The sequence below is a fragment of the Lutra lutra genome, chromosome 9, assembly GCF_902655055.1.
Source record: "Lutra lutra chromosome 9, mLutLut1.2, whole genome shotgun sequence".
Lineage (NCBI taxonomy): Eukaryota > Metazoa > Chordata > Mammalia > Carnivora > Mustelidae > Lutra > Lutra lutra.
In genome coordinates this window covers 122,640,593-122,658,735 of record NC_062286.1, presented here as the reverse complement: position 1 = coordinate 122,658,735, position 18,143 = coordinate 122,640,593, and the positions used below count along the sequence as shown (strand labels likewise).

Here is an 18,143-nt window from a genome sequence, read left to right as displayed (position 1 = left end):
AAAACGGATATACTCTGGAATGCAAAAATATAATGAATACTGCTAAAAGTGAATAAGAACCAAATTACTGATACATGCAAAATGAATGAATCTCAGAAAGAAATGTGTTGAGTGACACGAGCTAAACAAAACACGGACTAAATAAATTTAAATTTAAACACTTGATTTAGTTATTAGGAAATATTTAAGTAGGTTTGGAGAAACTTAGGTATGGGAATCTACTTTTCAACTAGAAATCTTATGAAATCTAGATACAAAGCAAGTACTTTATGAAAATTTAGCACTGAATTGAGATGTAAACATGCACTAGATTTCAAAGACTTAGTAGGAAAAAAAGTAAAATGGCTCAGCAGTATTTTTTATTGATTACTTGTGGACATGATTTTTATTAAACTGGGTTAAATAAAATGTATTATTAAAATTAATTTTGTTTCTTTTCACCTTTTTACCATGCTACTGTAAAATATAAAACTATATACCTTGCTTGCATTACATTTCTTTTTTTTTTTTTTTTTTTAAAGATTTTATTTATTTATTTGACAGAGAGGTCACAAGCAGGCAGAGAGAGAGGAGGAAGCAGGCTCCCTGCTGAGCAGAGAGCCCGATGCGGGGCTCGATCCCAGGACTCCGAGATCATGACCTGAGCCAAAGGCAGCGGCTTAACCCACTGAGCCACCCAGGCGCCCCTTGCATTACATTTCTATTGGACATTGCCGTTTCATATCTTCATTGTGTTGAAAACAAAGATGGATGCTTCTGTCAAAATTAAAACTGTACACTTAAATGGGCATGTTTTATTATAAATAAATTATGCTTCAATAAAGTTGATAAATATTAAATTGGGTGTATATGTATATGTGTGATAATGTATATGGGTAAATGACTATCTTGCTAATGACCTTTGCTTATCAATAATCAGAAATGTAAAAAAAAAAAGAAATTCACAGACATGCAAACCCTTAAGAGGAACAGTTCATTTAACACATTAAATTATACTGCCATTACTTAACATCAGCCTCCTTCACTAGTGACTAAGCTTCTTAAAGGCAAAATCCTGTCTTGTTCCTCTCTGTATTAAGCCTAGCTCTTAACATAGTGAGTTAACATGGTACTTTATCGGTGTTTTAATAGCTGCAGAACTGTCCCAGGCACATTACATGCAGTTTAATGTCCATAAAATCCCTGCAAATTTGGCATTGTTACTCCCATTTTTCAGATGAAAAACTGAGGGCCAGAGGTCAGAAAGGTTAGAGTAACTCACCAAATATCCACTAATAAGTGAAAGAGCTATGTTCCAAACCCACATTGACCTCAACTCCCAAAGCCCACTCCTCCATGTTGTACCACACTGCCACCTTTCCAGGAGGGCATTTCATGACTGCTCAATGCCTGAATCATAGTAAAGACTAATACTTAGGGACAGTGCAACCACAGGAACTTTCCTGAACTTCTAGTACTACAGCCTCCAAGTCCTAAACGGGCTTCTCTCTAGACAGAGAGCAACTTGGCAGCTCCTGCTAGATCAGGATGAATCTAGTAGGAGAGAAAAAATTCCTTCCCAATTAAACTTTCCACTTGGGAGTCTGAAGAAGAAAAATAACACAGAACAAAGAAGCATGGGAAAGAGAAAAAAGGGAATGCTGAATCTTCTATAATAGCTAGTTAATGCAAAAGAATTAATCTAAAAGTAACTTCAGTGTTCAAAAATGAAAAGTTAGGAGATCTAGAGAGGTACAGTTTCTAAGGCTTTTGAAGCACCTTTTTAATTAGGCTCCCAGAATCTCAGCATTCCTGTTTGAATAATCCATATTTCTAGTTATTTATTCAGCTCCCCACTGCTGCACATTACCAAGCCATGTGCTACAGGAATACATCACTTCATATTTGTGCTCAACCATCCACAGACACTGGCAGTTCAGACCTTTAAGAATCTTAGGGAAAAGTCCCCGTAGAGTACAGTTTTAAGGTTAAAAGGCCCAGGAAGCCAAATGCATCTTCTTTATATGCTATTTATTGGAGAGATGGTGGGGTCATTTCAACAAAAGGACAGGCAATTAGAAGGGTAAAGGAGATAAACAAACAAAAGACTCTAGAGAATAAAGCTAGCAAAAAATCAGCTGAACACTAAAGGCCTCCGAATAATTCCAATGCCCCACTCTGCACTTTAAAAGATTTTTTAGAGCAATTCCACAAAGGGAATTTTCAATCAATCCCAGGTCTGGTGTACGCTGACAAACGAAGAGGTCTACTGTGCCCCCAGCCCTCCACAGGCCTAAAGAGAAGATATTTTAGAAACATATGCCTTGATAAGCTTAAATACGAAAATAGTTTTAAACAAAAACATGATCATTGTAGAATTTGCTACAATATCAAAACAATGGAAACAGTCTCAATATCACCAACAGAATACTAAGTAAGCTGTATTTCCTTGGAGCCCATTATGCATTTATTGAAAACTCTCATGAAGATTATGTCACCGCATGGGAACTGCCATGTTAAGTTCAAAAAGAAACAGTATCGAAAATTACATGTGTGACAGGACTAAAAAGCTGGTAAAAACGAGGAAATTATTACAGAAAAAAAAAAAAGTGAAAGAAATCTACACCCAAAGTTGGGCTGTGTTTACGTGACAAGAGCTGTTTTTTTAGCTTCTTAGAGGCAAGAATCCTGTCTTCTTCCTTTCTTTGTAAGCACAGTACTTAACATAGTACCTTATCAGCATTTTAACAGCAGTTTTGCATGTCTATATTCTAAATTATATTTAATAGCTATATTTATTGAATTTATAAAAAATTTTTTCAAAAAACTAGTTTAACAGTGTTTTTGCATGTTCACGAACAGAAGTTTTAAGAGTGCAGACTCCAGCTCAATTTCATGAAGAATAATAATGACTAGTGTCTTCCAGCCATACAAACATGCTCTAGTGGCTCTCAGTTTAAAAAATGGTCCCTTGACCCCACACCACACTCTGGTCACCATACCACCTGCCCCCATTTCTCTACCCCTCTTCCACGCCAGATTTCTCAAGAGTTATTGACATAAGCTACCTCCCATTTACTTCCAACAGTAGGATTCTATGAAATATACTAAATATGATATCCATTTTAAATACCATAAGGAATTAGAACAACAATAATAAGATCTATAAAGTACTATAAAGAAAAGTTCTAGAACTTTCACATTTTCATATCTCCTATGCTAGCCACATAGCTCATGTGCAATTTACAGAAAATAATATATAATGAAAAATATGTATAAATAAAAAATGATATTCTGTCAATAAGAAAAATACAGACAAACATATGGCATTGATAGGTCTATGTGTGATACAAAGTTTAAAAATTAACATAGATTATGTTTAGAAGGTCATGACTAGATTTCCCAAAACCAACACAGTAAGAGAAGGAGCAAAAATACATTTCCCTTCAATGGAGCGGTCGTATCACCAACTGACAGAACAGGGCACAAATAGACCAAAATGTACCTTCTACTTACCAACTCTAAGCTGAACCCCCCCACCCCCCCCCCCCACACAGAGGCACATGCCGCATGCACACACCCACCCCTGAAGGCCTTACTGTTTTTCATATCTAAGAAACTCAATGGACTCAAAGACCATAGACATGTGTTCTGGAATTTGGGCTAACAGTGAGGAGCTGGACAGAAAAAACGGAGGACTAGGAGATAAGAAACCTACCTGAGCATGAGATTCATCAGCTGCAGACCCTCACCCTTCAGGAAGCGTTCACGATTGGAACTGAGCATTAGGCAGGAACAGAGTGAATCAAACAGATTCTCCATCATCTCCTGCTCCTCAGCGGTGCTTGGATTGTGTCTTTTAAACACCTGTCAAGTGAAGACACCAGAAAGCACAGAGCCATAAGAGAATATCTTTCATCAGCTAGCACTCAACAGTTTCCAAAGTCTGCTTGTCCTGATAACCCCAACGATTGAGGAAGCAGAAGCTCATCCAACAAGATTCTCAGCAGCTTCCATGTTAGAGAACCTGGACTTTCTGAGTCACAGGTATTAGATAGCTATCAGTTCAAACAAAAAACCAAAACACTCAACTGACCACTGGGCCAATGAGTGACTGATGGCTTCAAGGAGGCAGATTTTAAAAAAAAGATTAAAAAAACAACAACAACAACGAACCAACAAAACCCTTTTACTGTGAAACAGAACACAGATACAGACAATTCCATAAAAGGCATATACAGCTGAAACCACCAACTCCAGGACAAAAAACAACTTTGCCAGCTACCTCAAAAGCCCTCTATTTGCACAGCCAAACCACGACTTGTTTTACTCCTTCTAAAAGAAACCACAATCCGGAAGGGCCACAACCCGAGAAAGAATTTTCTAACCACTGGGGCTACTGAACTGCCTCACACAGCAGCTGTGGCTCGAAGTCAGGGAAATAGCTGAAAGCAGACGTTTTGTCTTTGCCAGACATATATGGCATGTTAAGAGGAAAGCTTTTTAACAGTATATACATACCCATAGACTCTACTACGAAATGATCAATAATCTTGCAGAACAGGACTAAGCACCTTCCCAGAAAACTGGAAACAGATTCACATTTTAAAGCTCTATTTTTTGGGGTGGAGGCCAAGCCACTCTGGCTGCTGGCACCAAGATGGCAGCTGTATGCAAACTGACATCTCAGACACTCCCAACACTCAAGAGTTTATCCAAATGGTCTATTTTCAGTCTGGGTTTTGGAATAGCACAGATGAGATTTGTTAGAAGAAATCTTAACAGTATTTTCAGGATGCCAGCAGAACATTTCAACTAGATTTACATGTCTTACCATGAGAAAATGGCATTTTCCAATTTCTTATTCCAGCCTCTAGAACCACATCTTTCCCTATCCTCCTCTGTGACCTCCATCCCACTGCACTGGAACTTGGACTCCTCGAGCTTATGTGGATTCTAAATGAAGAGAATCCATTTTACTGCCAGATTGAAAGGAAAGGAAGTGAAAAATCTCGGGAGTGGGTCAACTGGAAATAATTTGGTATTCTCGGCCCAAGAATACACACTTAAGCAGGAAGCACACCTCTTCTGAATTGACAAATCTCAGAAGACAGAGAAAATCCACAGCAGATACACAGTGATATCTGGGCATAAAGAGCAAATGACTAAGAAAGGGAGGCAAACTACGTAGCTCCACTGTAACCTCAAACCTGCCAACATACTCCATATGGCTTGCATCACATGGCCTATTTCTTCCCACAATTTCCAGCTCCACCTCCCCTTTAAAGCAGGCCATGTATCTTCATGGCAGACAGGAAGCATAAGAATTACTCACGGATAACTGCTGAAGAAGCACATCGATTCCATCCAGCTCCCCAAGCAATTCCCTGTTTTCTAAAAGAGGAAAAAAATAGAGGAAGAAAAAAATGAAGCGAACTGTCAGATTTTACAGCCGTCTAACATGGATACATCAGAAAACAAAATCAATACAGCTTGACAGAGTACAAAAGCTGCACAGAGAGCGAGAGGGAGAGCAAGGGGATGCCAAAGGCAAGAGAGCTTGCTGTCATGATCTGAAACAAGGCTGGCTCCTATCCTAACAGAATATCAATACCGAGAGGGAGCCTCACCATCATTGTCCTGGAGCAATATGGCCAGCACTTCGCTACAATACAGTTTGTTGGCATCGAAAGGCATCTTTGCCTGTGGGGAAATAGGAAAGATGAGAGAAAAACATTAAGGGGCCTTGCTTCCTTCCCCAAGATGAATTTTTCACAAAAACTAGGATCTGAGTTAGAAAGTAGAAGTTAGAAAGCAAAAAGGCAGGTTAAAGGTTTAAAAAAAAAAAAAAAAAAAAAGCCTGCCTCTGCTCTCAAGAGGTCAGACTCAAATACTACATAGTAAAACCATAAATGGCAGATGGACACAACGGCTCTCACATTGCTCATGCCCAGGTATGAAAGTCACCTCCTCAGTGAAACCTTCCCAGATTCCCCATTTTGAGTCCAGGGACTGCTGTCTAGCACACAGTATATACTGAAATGTGAACTAGAGGAATGATTGAAAGTTTTGAAATTTTAAACTAAAATCCATTATGAAGCTTTGCTCACATATTATAATCATAAAATTAGGCTATAAATTAGCTGACAGATGATCTACAGAAGTTGAAAAGAAAGCAAGTTCTTGTTTAGAATAGTTGAATGTATTTATAACAAAGTAGTTCCTTTTGGATTTTTTTTAATGCTTAAAATTTAATTTGAAATCATAAACCTATCTGCTCGTGTGCCATAATCTGCCTACTATTTAAAAAGGAAACCACATTAAAAATGCAGAAATGTGTTAATATTTTAACACCCAAATTACTACCCACAATTCTTTCCCTGCTGCACGCTCTGCTACTTGGTGTTTCAGAGGGGACATATCTACTACAGAGACTATCTTTTATGGCTGTCCACATTGTTGCTTCCATAGTGAGACACGAATATCTCACCACTAATAAGGCCCCTTTGGATAAAGGTGCACAGAGAGGAGCAAACCTCATCGACGTGTTTTTATTTACTGTCCCTTGATCCTTAAAATGCAGACACATACACAACAATTGTTAATCAGCAGCAGCCTTGCTACCCACCCAGGTTTTTGAAATGACAAATCATTTCTGTACCTGGAAAGGACAGGGAAGTGTTCATCTTAGAGCTAACACCTCCATCACCTCAGAGCTATTCCCAATTCTGTCTGGACATTGATTTTGTACTTAAGAAGGAAGAGTGGCCCCTAATGAAGCAACACCCAACAACTTTTCAGTTTTCTATGCACGTCTTTCTCGTCAAGCCTAAGTGCACCCCACAGGGTTTCAGGAAGCTGACCATCTTAGGTTAAAAGATCTGTTAATGCAAAGTCTTACATGTACTGACTGCAGGGTATGCTCCCTGGGCAAGCTTGAAGCCTTGTTTCAAGAAATTCAGTATAAGAGCCAGGGTTTAAATGCAATCTGTAGCGTGCTTCACTTTAAGGAAAGCAGTTGTATAAAAATGAAAACACGGTGATGAGCCAAGGCGTAAGCATCTCTATCAGAATCAAGGATTTGCTAATAAAATTACTTATCCAAAATTATTTAAATTATAAGTATCGGTATTTTAAATGACTTAAGCCACACCACCTCACTTATATGCAGCTTTTCAAGGACGAGGGTTCTTGTTTGAAACAAGATGCACTTAACTAAAAGAAGCCAAAAGATCTCACAGCATTTCTGTGTTTTCGATGCCTCTTGTCCTTTATTTGATTTTATAAATCTTATCTCCAAGATAAGGGGGAGATTTTCTTTTTGTTTTTCAACGAGTATTTACTAGGCATCTGCTGTATGCAAGACAAAGAAATAAACACGAAAGCACACAGGTGAATTAGACGTGAACCTTGTCCATCGTTAATGGCATTTAAAAAATATTACACTGCATTAAAACTAATTTTAGTAAGTAATATGGTCCTGTTAAAGAAAAAAAAGAGAAGAATATCAATCTAGGATTGATGCATCTAGGTTTGACTCATGAGCATGTACTACCTACATGAGACAAAATCTGCAGTTCCCAAACTGTGTGCCAAGGTACCTAGGGTTTCAAACTCAATTCACAGGGGCACTGCAGGGTACTTTAAAATTTCCAAAGAAAGCACAGTGACATTTGACATGTGTTGAACACTGCATTAACTACTAGCTCCAGGTATACTCTTTTGATGACATCCTGTCTTTGTGAAGCTGGTTTTTGGTGGATGCTGTAATAAAAGAACTGTGTGAAAATCAGTATGGAGCAGGAATGAGGGTAGTGGTGTTCAACTGTCTTCCAAGGCTTTAGAAGTTGTGCAGCACTCAAAAGGCACACACATCTATTAATAAGTAACTGCGGTCTTTAAGTATAAAATTAAGTATAAAAAATATTTTTTCTTTTAATTCATGTGTATTACTTTTTCAAATGGCTATTAAATTGTTAGGACATAAATACGTATTAAATCATTTGGATCTAACTACTTAATAAACATGATTGTTAGGTCCTCTCTGGCATAGGGGCACAGTTTCATGTAAACACGTAAAAACGAAATTCCTAAGACATCCAGGGCACCAGGAACTGAGAGTGGACATCTATGACCCAAGAAATGTATCTCGGTCTTAAGTTTCCTTATCTATAAAAAGCAAATAATAAAATAACATCCTAATAAAAATAAAATAAACAGATAACATAACATCAGGAGAGTTACTATGAGAAATAAATAAGGTTATAATATGGAAGTACCTAACATAAATTAAATACTAGAAGTTTTTCTAATGACTGGAATCAGAAATATCCAGGCTAGAATCTCAGCCTTAATGGTTTCCAGCTACGTGATCTTGGCCAAATTATTTTGCCTCTTTTGCCCAATTTCTCTTATGTTAAGTAAAAATAAGTAATAATTTCCTCATGGGGTAGTTGGATTAAATTAACCAGTTTATATATCACAGGTACCCAACAGCTAGTTCCCCTCTACTGAGAATTCCTGAGTCCCCCAGGAAATCTCCAGCTTTTGCTGTGACACTTCAAGGAGTTTCCAATGTGCCCAAAGTAAATTTTTAAAAATCAAAATAATAATTTCATCACTTTTTCTGTTAAAATAAAGGTTTTTTGAAAAACTGGCATGAAGGAGGAATCTAATTAGAAAGTCAAATGATTAGACCCCAAAACTCTACAACACTGAGCCCTAAAATGCTTCAGAGCCTGAAAGGGGTACCAGCTGGAAAGTACCTTGACAAGAGGGGAAGGCTTTGGAGATACCCACGCCCAACTCTCACAAGCTCTGCCATGTAATTCCTGTGGGGTTAGGATAATCACTTCTCCTCTGTGGAATTCTTCCCATAACCGTAAACTGAGGACAGGAGCACCCACTTGGAAGGGTGTAAGGATCAGAAATAATATATGTGAGGTATCCAGAATAACGCTTCCCGCATAATCAATAGCCAACACATGACACTTGTATCAGATGGGAAAAACTTAATGGTGCTGATAATGACAACCAAGTATTTTACTCTTGTGGAAAAGAAATAAAGGAAATGGTGGGACTGGTGGGAAGGAAGGAGTCTAATCTTTCACGTCTAACCAAAGACAAAAAGTCACCAAGGAAGTTTTATTTCTGCTTAAATATCAGCCAGAGATGATGGCCTCCAGGCTTACAAAATATCAAACTGACAAATTACAAGGATAGTTAGTGGACATCAGGAGAAAGGAGAATTCGGTTCGGAGGTATGGTCTCTTGGAGTTTGCAAAGTTAACCAACGGGACTTGAAGCTTCTGGGGGCTCTCTTCTATCCAGGAGCCTGGTGGTCCTAAATCTTTCAGCTGTCAGAGTAATTACAGAGTCAAGCATAGGTTTGTACTCAGCATGTACCAGCCTTGAATAAAATTAAACTTCACCTTTCTGGGAACTGCTGCTTTTTTGGAAAGTACAAAACAATTATGCTACCGCCCGCAGCCAGAAGCTGCAGGTTATTTCTACAGCTCACCTCTGGTGCCTGGAACCCACGGGGCAGGTTCAGACACATCCACAGCTCTGTACAACTGCTGAAGCAGATTGTGCCCTGTAAAATCCCAGCTCCTGGTCATAGGAGGCTAAGAACTTCTCATCAACCAGTTGTACATGTAGTATCGTGTAGCCAATTCTCAATCCGTTAGCTCATATGCCGAATGTTGCAACTGTTTCTGAAACACTGACCTCACTGGGAACCAAAGGGAATCCTAATTTTGTTTCTTTAGAAAAGGAAAAATAAAACTTTGGGTTTGGCCATTATTTTCAATAGTACACAATGTCCTAAAGGCTTGTATTCTCCATAAAAATGAACTGTGAGAGTCTCACTCACAGTCCTGTTATCTGCTCACCCGCTAACCCATTTAATGCAATCGGTCTGCAGTGGGTTTCATCCTCATTAGCACAAATTAGTGACATTTCATTTAATGGATGAAGAAATCCGTATCTCTATATACTGCTAGGCTACCAGCACAAAAAGAGGACTCATCAAGGTGCCACTCACTAAAGAATTACTCAAAGACTACTGAATAAATACGGGATGATCAGTTAAAGAACAGGGCTTAACAGGCAACATAAACTATGGTATTCTCAGATGTTAACCTACCTCCAACTCACCTGGAGGGCTTCTTAAAACTGATTACCAGTCTCACCCAAGAGGGGTGGAGTCAGCAGGTGAAGGGATGGGTTAAATAATTTGCATTTTTAACAAGTTGCCAGGGGAACCACACCTTAAGAACAACTGAGAAAAGCAAAAATAATGGAGACCCAGTCCTTGCTTTTATTTTTTTATTATTATTTTTTAAAGATTTTTGTTTATTGATTTGTCAGAGATAAAACGCACAAGCAGGCAGAGTGGCAGGCAGACACAGAGAGAGAAGCAGGCTCCCCGCCGAGCAAGAAGCCCAATTTGGGACTTGATCTCTCTAAGTCTTGATTTTTTTTTAAATCTGCAATGGAAGTTATAAATTTCCTTTCAGTTCTAAAAATGATGGTGGCTACGTGGAAGATTAGGCATTTAAACTGGTTAATGAAGGCTGTGTATAACTGAGAAGTATGTAAGAAAGACAGGAGTCATTCCTGGTGGAAAGAGGAGCATGAACAACAAAACAGACACAGAGGTCAAAATCATTCTGACCTTTGCAGAGCAGACGGTAGGTTAAAAAGATGCCTGAAAGGTAATAAGGCCAATGTTTAAAAAGGGAGAAATGAAAAAGTCAGACTAGGCCAAGTATAAGGGGACTTTAAAAGTAGGCAGAGAAGGTGGGCTCTGGTGGAGAGGTCATCAGCATCTTGTAGAGGAAGGTTCTGGAATAGGGAATAGCACACTGAAAATGGGAGTATTAAATCTAGTGCAGGAGAAGAGCAGAATAAAAATGGCTAACAGTAATGTTCACATCTCCAGAGAACAGAGGGTATCAGTGAGGGCTGTCCATTAGCATCATAAGTGGAACTTCTCTAAAATATGCCAAAGACAGAGACTAGACAATGGGTCTGGAAAACTGGTTTTGTTTTGTTTTTAAGAGTGTATTTATTTGAGAGAGACAGAGTGTGTGAGAGAGTGTGCACAAGATGGGGAGGGTCAGTGGGAGAAGCAGACTCCCTGCTGAGCGGGGCTGGATCCTGGGACTCCAGGATCATGACATGACCTCAGCTGACGGCAGCCGCTTAACTAACTAAGCCACCCAGGCGCCCCCTGGAAATCTGAATTTTTTAGAGTTCCGCTGGTAAAAGTCAGGATCTATGCCCAGCACTCACATTCAATATGTTTATGACAGTGAAAGTTATAGCAAGCACTGTCCCAGATGATGAGAAAAAAGAGCAAGGCATTGTTTTTTAAAAACATGCCTTCTTGCTGGCCTCATACTTAAGCAGGATTCTTCTTAATGATCTGGGCAGCACGGGATTTTTCTAAGGGCACTTGCTTACTAGTAAAATAACTGAATAGCATTTTAATGTTTAGATACCCTGAAACCTTGAAAAAACCGGTTTTAGAGACAGCAACATGACTATTTATGCCCTGAGGATTACATAAACATTGTGCCTAAAAGGCAAGAGTCACCAGCTTGCTAGACTATCAAGTGGAACTCTTTACTCTCATTAGGGCAATGTAATCCAAACTAAACCCCCAAAGGTCTCATTTTTTCCTTCCTGTTACCAATTCAAAAAAAGACTGGCAAGTGTCAACACCTTTCGAAGGGCAGAGGAGGCCTGACATCCTGGTTTAATGAAGGATCCCTGAAGTCTCAAGGAACTGAAAGGAATTGGTCTTGACTTCAGAGACAAAAGTCATTGGATTGTTTTGTATATTTTACGGTTGGAGCTCTCACCTATGGCCACCCCATGAACAGCTCAGGTCCCTGTAATCTAACCCATCCCCTCAACTCTGTGTCCTACTTTCCTCCCCTCCACTCCTCACTCCCAAAATGTTTTAAGGCTTTGGAGAATAAAAATGTGTTGAATGTTGAGGAAAGAAAAAACTGAGAATTACATGGGGAAACAGGTCTAGTCCTAAAAACCAAAAGACATCAAGACTCATGAGAAGAGGTCAAGGAAGTTGCAAAGATAACAATGCATGAATTAACCAGACCTGATTTTTTTCCCCTAAAAGGTAGGGGTGTGTGTTTGTGTGTGTAAAGGGAGTTGCAATCTACTGAACTAGGCACTGAGTTTATACTCTGCCAGGCAAATGTGCCCATTCCCACTGATGGAAGTATCTAGACTAGCTGAATATTAATACATTCAAGTCATGCTATAGAATCTGTGTTACAGATTTCATGGGAACAAATGATATTTAACTTATTTAAAGTAGGATTGGGGAAGACCTAGATGGTCAGAAAGAAGGGTAATCATTGGGCATATGCCCTCTTAGGCAGAACATTCTTTCTGAGTCCTGCCAAGACAATGGCGGGGGGGCGTAAATCTGACCTAACATCCTGACATACCTCAGACTTTCCGGATCTCTGTGAAGCTCTGAAGCATTAGCAAGGCCATGAACACTTAGAGAATCATTCTATCTATGAACAAATGCCTCCTTCTCACAGAAAAGCTGGGAATCCTTGCTTGCTAACCATTTCAGTAGCATAGAAGCAATCCCAAACTGCCTCCCATCATGCCTTTGGTTAAAACTACTCTTTTATGAGAAGCTCTTGCCTCTTGTTCCTCATTTACTCTATGGGACAGCACTAATTGTTAAAAAGATAGTCAAAGGGGCTATCCTAAGAAGAAAAGAGAATAAATAATCTAACAGAAATATAAATATGCACAAAGGATAATAGTAAATTAAAAGAGTTGAATACAAATATCTAGCAAACATGTAGAAGCCAATATTCTTTCCCTGATTTTAAAATTCCAAAATTAAAAAAAAACAAAACCCGTTTTCATTTAGCAGATTAACAAAATTTTAAGTTTGATAGTACCCAACGTTGCTAGGGGAAACAGATACTCTCAAATCAGTGGGGCACCCTTACGCAGAACAACTTTGCAATACCCACCAAAAATGTTAATGTGTGTATCCTTTGATCTCTATCAATTCTAATTCCAGGAATTTATCCTACAGATAAACTAACAGAAGTGTGCAAGAAAAAAATGTGTATGTGTATATGAGAATAGTCACTGCAGCACTGCTTGTAACAGTGGAAAATTGTTATACAGCAGTGAGTAAGTGTTATAGAAGGGGGAATGGCTGAATTCATTCTGGAATATGCATAAACAGACTACTACGCAGCTATTAGTTCACTGAAAAAGCCAACTTGCAAAATAAAATATTGTATAATTCTGTTTGTGAAACACACACACTCCTAGATACACAGAAAACTTCTGGAAGGATAGGTAAAATATTGTTAACAGTGGCTGCCTCTGGCAAGCGGAACTAGAAGGACTCTACTGAGGGGAGCTTTTACTTTTATGCCTTCTGTACCACACGAACTTATTTGTATTTACAAAATGTTTTAAATATTTTCGGAGGTATTAAAGGCTACTTTTAAAGCCTCTTCTTTTAAAACTAACAAAGGAAAAGCAAAGAAAGACAAAAGGGATCTTCTAGTGAAGATTCCCAAACTAGATCCCACAGCAAAAGGGACAAACATCGGTGTCGGTGAGCCAGCTTCAGCCAGACCCAGAGCAAAGGGTCGTGTGAGCTGCCATCCCACAACACCAAACTGACCTTCAGCCTCTTCAACAGCCACTGCAGAAGACCCTGCTGGGCAGCCTCGGTACACATCTCAGGCCGGAACTCTGCCATGTTTTCCACAATAGCTAAAGGGAGACAGACACCAGTCATTTGGGAGGGCAATTTTGTTTCCGTCTGCAACAAGCCTGCTTCCCTGCCCATGACAGACACCATATTCCTCTTCCTGCTTCCTGTATTCCTCCCAGCCAGATGCTATGTTGTCATTATTAGATTAACCAGGGAGATGCTATGGTTTGTTTTCAATTCAAGTAATGTTGCAAGTAAAACTCATAATGAAAATGATGAAATCCACAAAAGGAATGTGATAGATGTTCCGCGCTCATAGGGAACAACCCCAGAGAAGAACACAGGAAAATGTGGGTATCTACCCAGGAAGGCCTTCTTAGTCCTCACTGCACTGGGGTCCCAGAGACCCGAAACTGAAGAGACAGAACTAGGCAGGAAGCCTCGGAAAAAAACGGGATGGTGAATTCAGTCTCTTCCCTTTTTGATTCATTCACTTTCAGTTCTCTTCCTCTGGATACAGCAAGGGAGGAAAGCATGATCCTCTTAATTGCACAAAATAAAGTGCACAGAGGGGAAAGGCCATGACGGCAGAGGTAACTGTCAGGTACTCAAAGCAAATATAATTGGTCTTGCTATCTCCTACAATGGTCATACTGCTGCTTAATAGAAAATTAAAACTTAGGATGCCAAAAGAAAAAAATTATTACATGACCATAATACTAAAAAGGGGGATATTTTAAAAAATCCCCTACAGTTCCATTCTAACACATCCAATGTTTTCATTTCTTTCAGGGCCCCTTCTGCTCCATATCCTAGGATATGTTACATTATAAAGGAGACAGAGTTAGTTCCACGTTCTCTAAGCCCAATGCCCAGATGTCAGATCTGAGTTTTGAAGGAGAAAGGGATAAAGAAATCACCATGCCTCTTCCGTTCATCCTCACTCCTCTGCCCTTGTCAGCCAGTGGCAAGTTAAAAGACCCAGTGGGCAGCCTCCTCAGGGCACGGAATACAAAGCCAGGTTAGCAGAGTAGTAAGAGACCCCTGAGAGGCAAGGATCACCACAATACCCTAAGTTACTTTTTCACATTTCCTGGGAAAATCAACTCATTCATTTTTATCTCCAATGTCCTTATCTGATTCCTCTGCTTACACTTTAGATGGCTTCCTGTTGCTCACTAGAGTCAAATTCAATCATTCTGCCTCGGTTTACAAGGTCTTCCACCGTCTGGGCAAACTCACGCCTCCGGTCCCATCTTCCACTACTGCTACCTCCCACTGCCACAGTACATCTCTACTCTTTTCCCAGTCCACACCCACTCCTGGCTTTGCAACTGTGACTCTCTCCCACCCAAGGGTCCTTCTCACATTTCTCTGTCAAAACGCACCTGTCTTCATACTCAGCCCCATTCAGCTGCCTTTGGAGGCCCTTCCTCACTTCCACACTCTTCTCCACTGACTATTATCCCATTTGTCACCCTGTATTATCTTTCCTTTCCGATCAAGACTCTCCCAGAGTTAAGACCTTGCCCAATTCATCTTTAATCTACTCCTGTGCCTAGCCCAGTGCCTCACAAAGAGCAGGTGCTCAATAAATGAGAGCGGGATGGACCTCCTGAGCTGCTGGTAGGTGACCATGCTGAAACCAGACAGATCTCTACAGACAGCAAGCCTGGGGCTTTTTTCATTACACCGGGCCCTTTTTATTAACATTCAGTTAAGACTTTTGATAAGCTTTCTATTCAGCAAAATCCAGCATTAGGCTAACAGATGGTAATGCCAAATTCTAGCTCTAGACTAAAGCCAACCCCAAAGTTAGATTGTTGTGTTCTCTCTTCTCTTACTCCCTCGGTGCTATGTCTTCCCTCTTCTTTATGATAATGCTCACAGAAGAGAGTATAAAATTACAAGAGAAATCTGTGGTAGACAAAAAAGCTGAGAGAAAAATCTAATCTCATCAAAATTTCTGTTTCAGCTGGACTTCATTCGTTTCTCAAGCTCTGCTTAAGATATGTCACCTTTTTTTTTTTTAAATAAGACAATGACCAGTGATTAAGAGGACTACTCAAAAGCACAATTTTAAATAGGATAATGGTTCAGCAACTTTGCAGGGAGAAAGATCTGGGAGATTTGAGGAGGAGGAAGGGAAATACAGCAAAGACACCCACTTAAGTTAACATATGATGAAAGTGCATCCAAATTAACAGCAATATTTCAATTCGGCTCACATGGCAAACTACACATAAGAAGACAAAGACACACTTAACTGTTTTCCAAATAAACTGTCTTATAAAGGTATTCCACTATTCCAAAGTCTGTAGTCCCATTGAAGGGAGTAGGAAGAAAAACCAATATAGAGAGATTAGAAAGAGTAAAATATACACTTTCTAAAGCTAAAAACATTTTAAAAATTAAAAAAATTCACCCTGCACAGACATGACCCTAACATTTGGAGGCAGAGGTCTGCCTAAAGGGGCCAGTTTTTGTCCAGGAAGTTACCCGACTTAGTGGATTTCTGCTTTTATTACTTGCAAGCCAAAGCAAAGCTGCCGTTATATGAAATTTACACAAGGGTCTTCATTTCTGGAAAAGCAGTCTGGGACTAGAAGGAAAGAAAACACCACTGCTGTTGACTCTATTATGAAGGAAGAAGGAAATGAGCACCGAACCCCCAAACAAACACGAAGGTCTCAGATCACTGGTTGCCCTGCCCCTCACCTAGAGTGTTGTGGACCCCATCCGCCTCTTCTTTCACGGACTCATCCAGGCGCTCCAGATTCTGCACTAGCAGGGCCACCACCTGCCCATCCACCTTCAGCAACAGGGGAGCAAGAGGAGAGAGGGATACATGTCACAGAACAGTCCCCAAATGTTCCCATTCCCATACTTTCTTCTCACCTGCACCAACAAAAGAACAAATCAACCATCCATGGTTTACAGTGTGCTCTTCCATCCCATTACCTCTTTGGGTCTTAAAGTGACCCCAAGGCAAAGAAAGGGCAGGCTTCCTTACCCCTAACTTAAGATGAGTAAATCTAAGCTTAAGGAGACAAAGTAAAGTTCAAGGTTACAAAGCTGGTGAGTATCAGCGCTAACACTTGAACCCAGGCCTTCTGAAATCAAGTTCACTGCTCTTTCTACTTCCCTGTGCAATTGAAACAAACACCTTGCAAAAGGGCCATCTTAAATCAGGTCAATAGTTTGTTCAAGTCAAAAGTATGTTTCTAGACCACAGCACCAAGAGAAGTTTAGTTGGGAAGTTTAGTTGCCATACTTTACACTGACCTCAAAATTTAGGGTTAAACTAATGTTCTGTGCTAAGCTTTTATGAAACTATTACTTCTGATGAATTTCTAATTCCTTCTTGAGAAGAGTATTAACGTAATAAAATGCCTGACATTTGTATTACACTTAACACATAGAACAGCAATTAAATTTCTCTAATTTAATTCATACAACCTTATAGAAAACTTTCAGTAGCCATGTCACAGAGCTGATATTCAGAGATTAACAGCTTAGCCAAGACCAAATGGCTACTGGGCAGCAGAAAAAAAGCAAAAACCAACCTTCCTTCTTTGGTGAAATAACACTTATACTACCTCATGCTTCCCTCTGCACACAATCTGTACTTTTTTTTGTTTGTTTGTTTTCCAGAGTAAGACTTTTATTTGGTTTTCTTGCTATTTTTTTCTTTCTTTTTTTTTAATTTTATTTTTTATAAACATATAATATATTTTTATCCCCAGGGGTACAGGTCTGTGAATCGCCAGGTTTACACATTTCACAGCACTCACCATAGCACATACCCTCCCCAATGTCCATAACCCCACCCCCCCTCTCCCAACCCCCCTCCCCCCATCAACCTTCAGTTTGTTTTGTGAGATTAAGAGTCACTTATGGTTTGTCTCCCTCCCAATCCCATCTTGTTTCATTTACTCTTCTCCTACCCCCCAAACCCCCCATGTTGCATCTCCTCTCCCTCATATCAGGGAGATCATATGATAGTTGTCTTTCTCCGATTGACTTATTTCGCTAAGTATGATACCATCTAGTTCCATCCACGTCGTCGCAAATGGCAAGATTTCATTTCTTTTGATGGCTGCATAGTATTCCATTGTGTATATATACCACATCTTCTTTATCCATTTGTCTGTTGATGGACATCTAGGTTCTTTCCATAGTTTGGCTATTGTAGACATTGCTGCTATAAACATTCGGGTGCACATGCCCCTTCAGATCACTACAATCTGTACTCTTAGGGAGACTGCCCTTTGGGTAACCCTTATGCAAACCCAGGAAGGTAACTAAGGAAACACAGAATCAAGAAGTGATTACCCACCTGGTAATAACTATCTCATCAGTAGCCAGTCAGTAACCTGCACAGGAAAATAAAACCTGCCGTGTGTCTGTGGTATATCCTCTCTGA

The 18,143-nt window shown here is 39.7% G+C and overlaps 1 protein-coding gene across 1 annotated transcript in view; it reads right to left on the bottom strand.

Annotated features, from left to right (window-relative positions):
* The window catches only part of CTNNBL1 (catenin beta like 1), a 161,586-nt gene that overhangs the window by 79,027 nt on the left and 64,416 nt on the right, over positions 1-18,143 (bottom strand). Inside the window, exons 6-10 of the mRNA XM_047745001.1 lie at positions 16,436-16,529; positions 13,685-13,776; positions 5,610-5,682; positions 5,315-5,373; positions 3,698-3,846 (exon numbers count right to left, since the gene is read on the bottom strand). Of these exons, the coding sequence (XP_047600957.1) occupies positions 3,698-3,846; positions 5,315-5,373; positions 5,610-5,682; positions 13,685-13,776; positions 16,436-16,529 (467 nt within the window). The remainder of the gene's footprint in view (positions 1-3,697; positions 3,847-5,314; positions 5,374-5,609; positions 5,683-13,684; positions 13,777-16,435; positions 16,530-18,143) is intronic.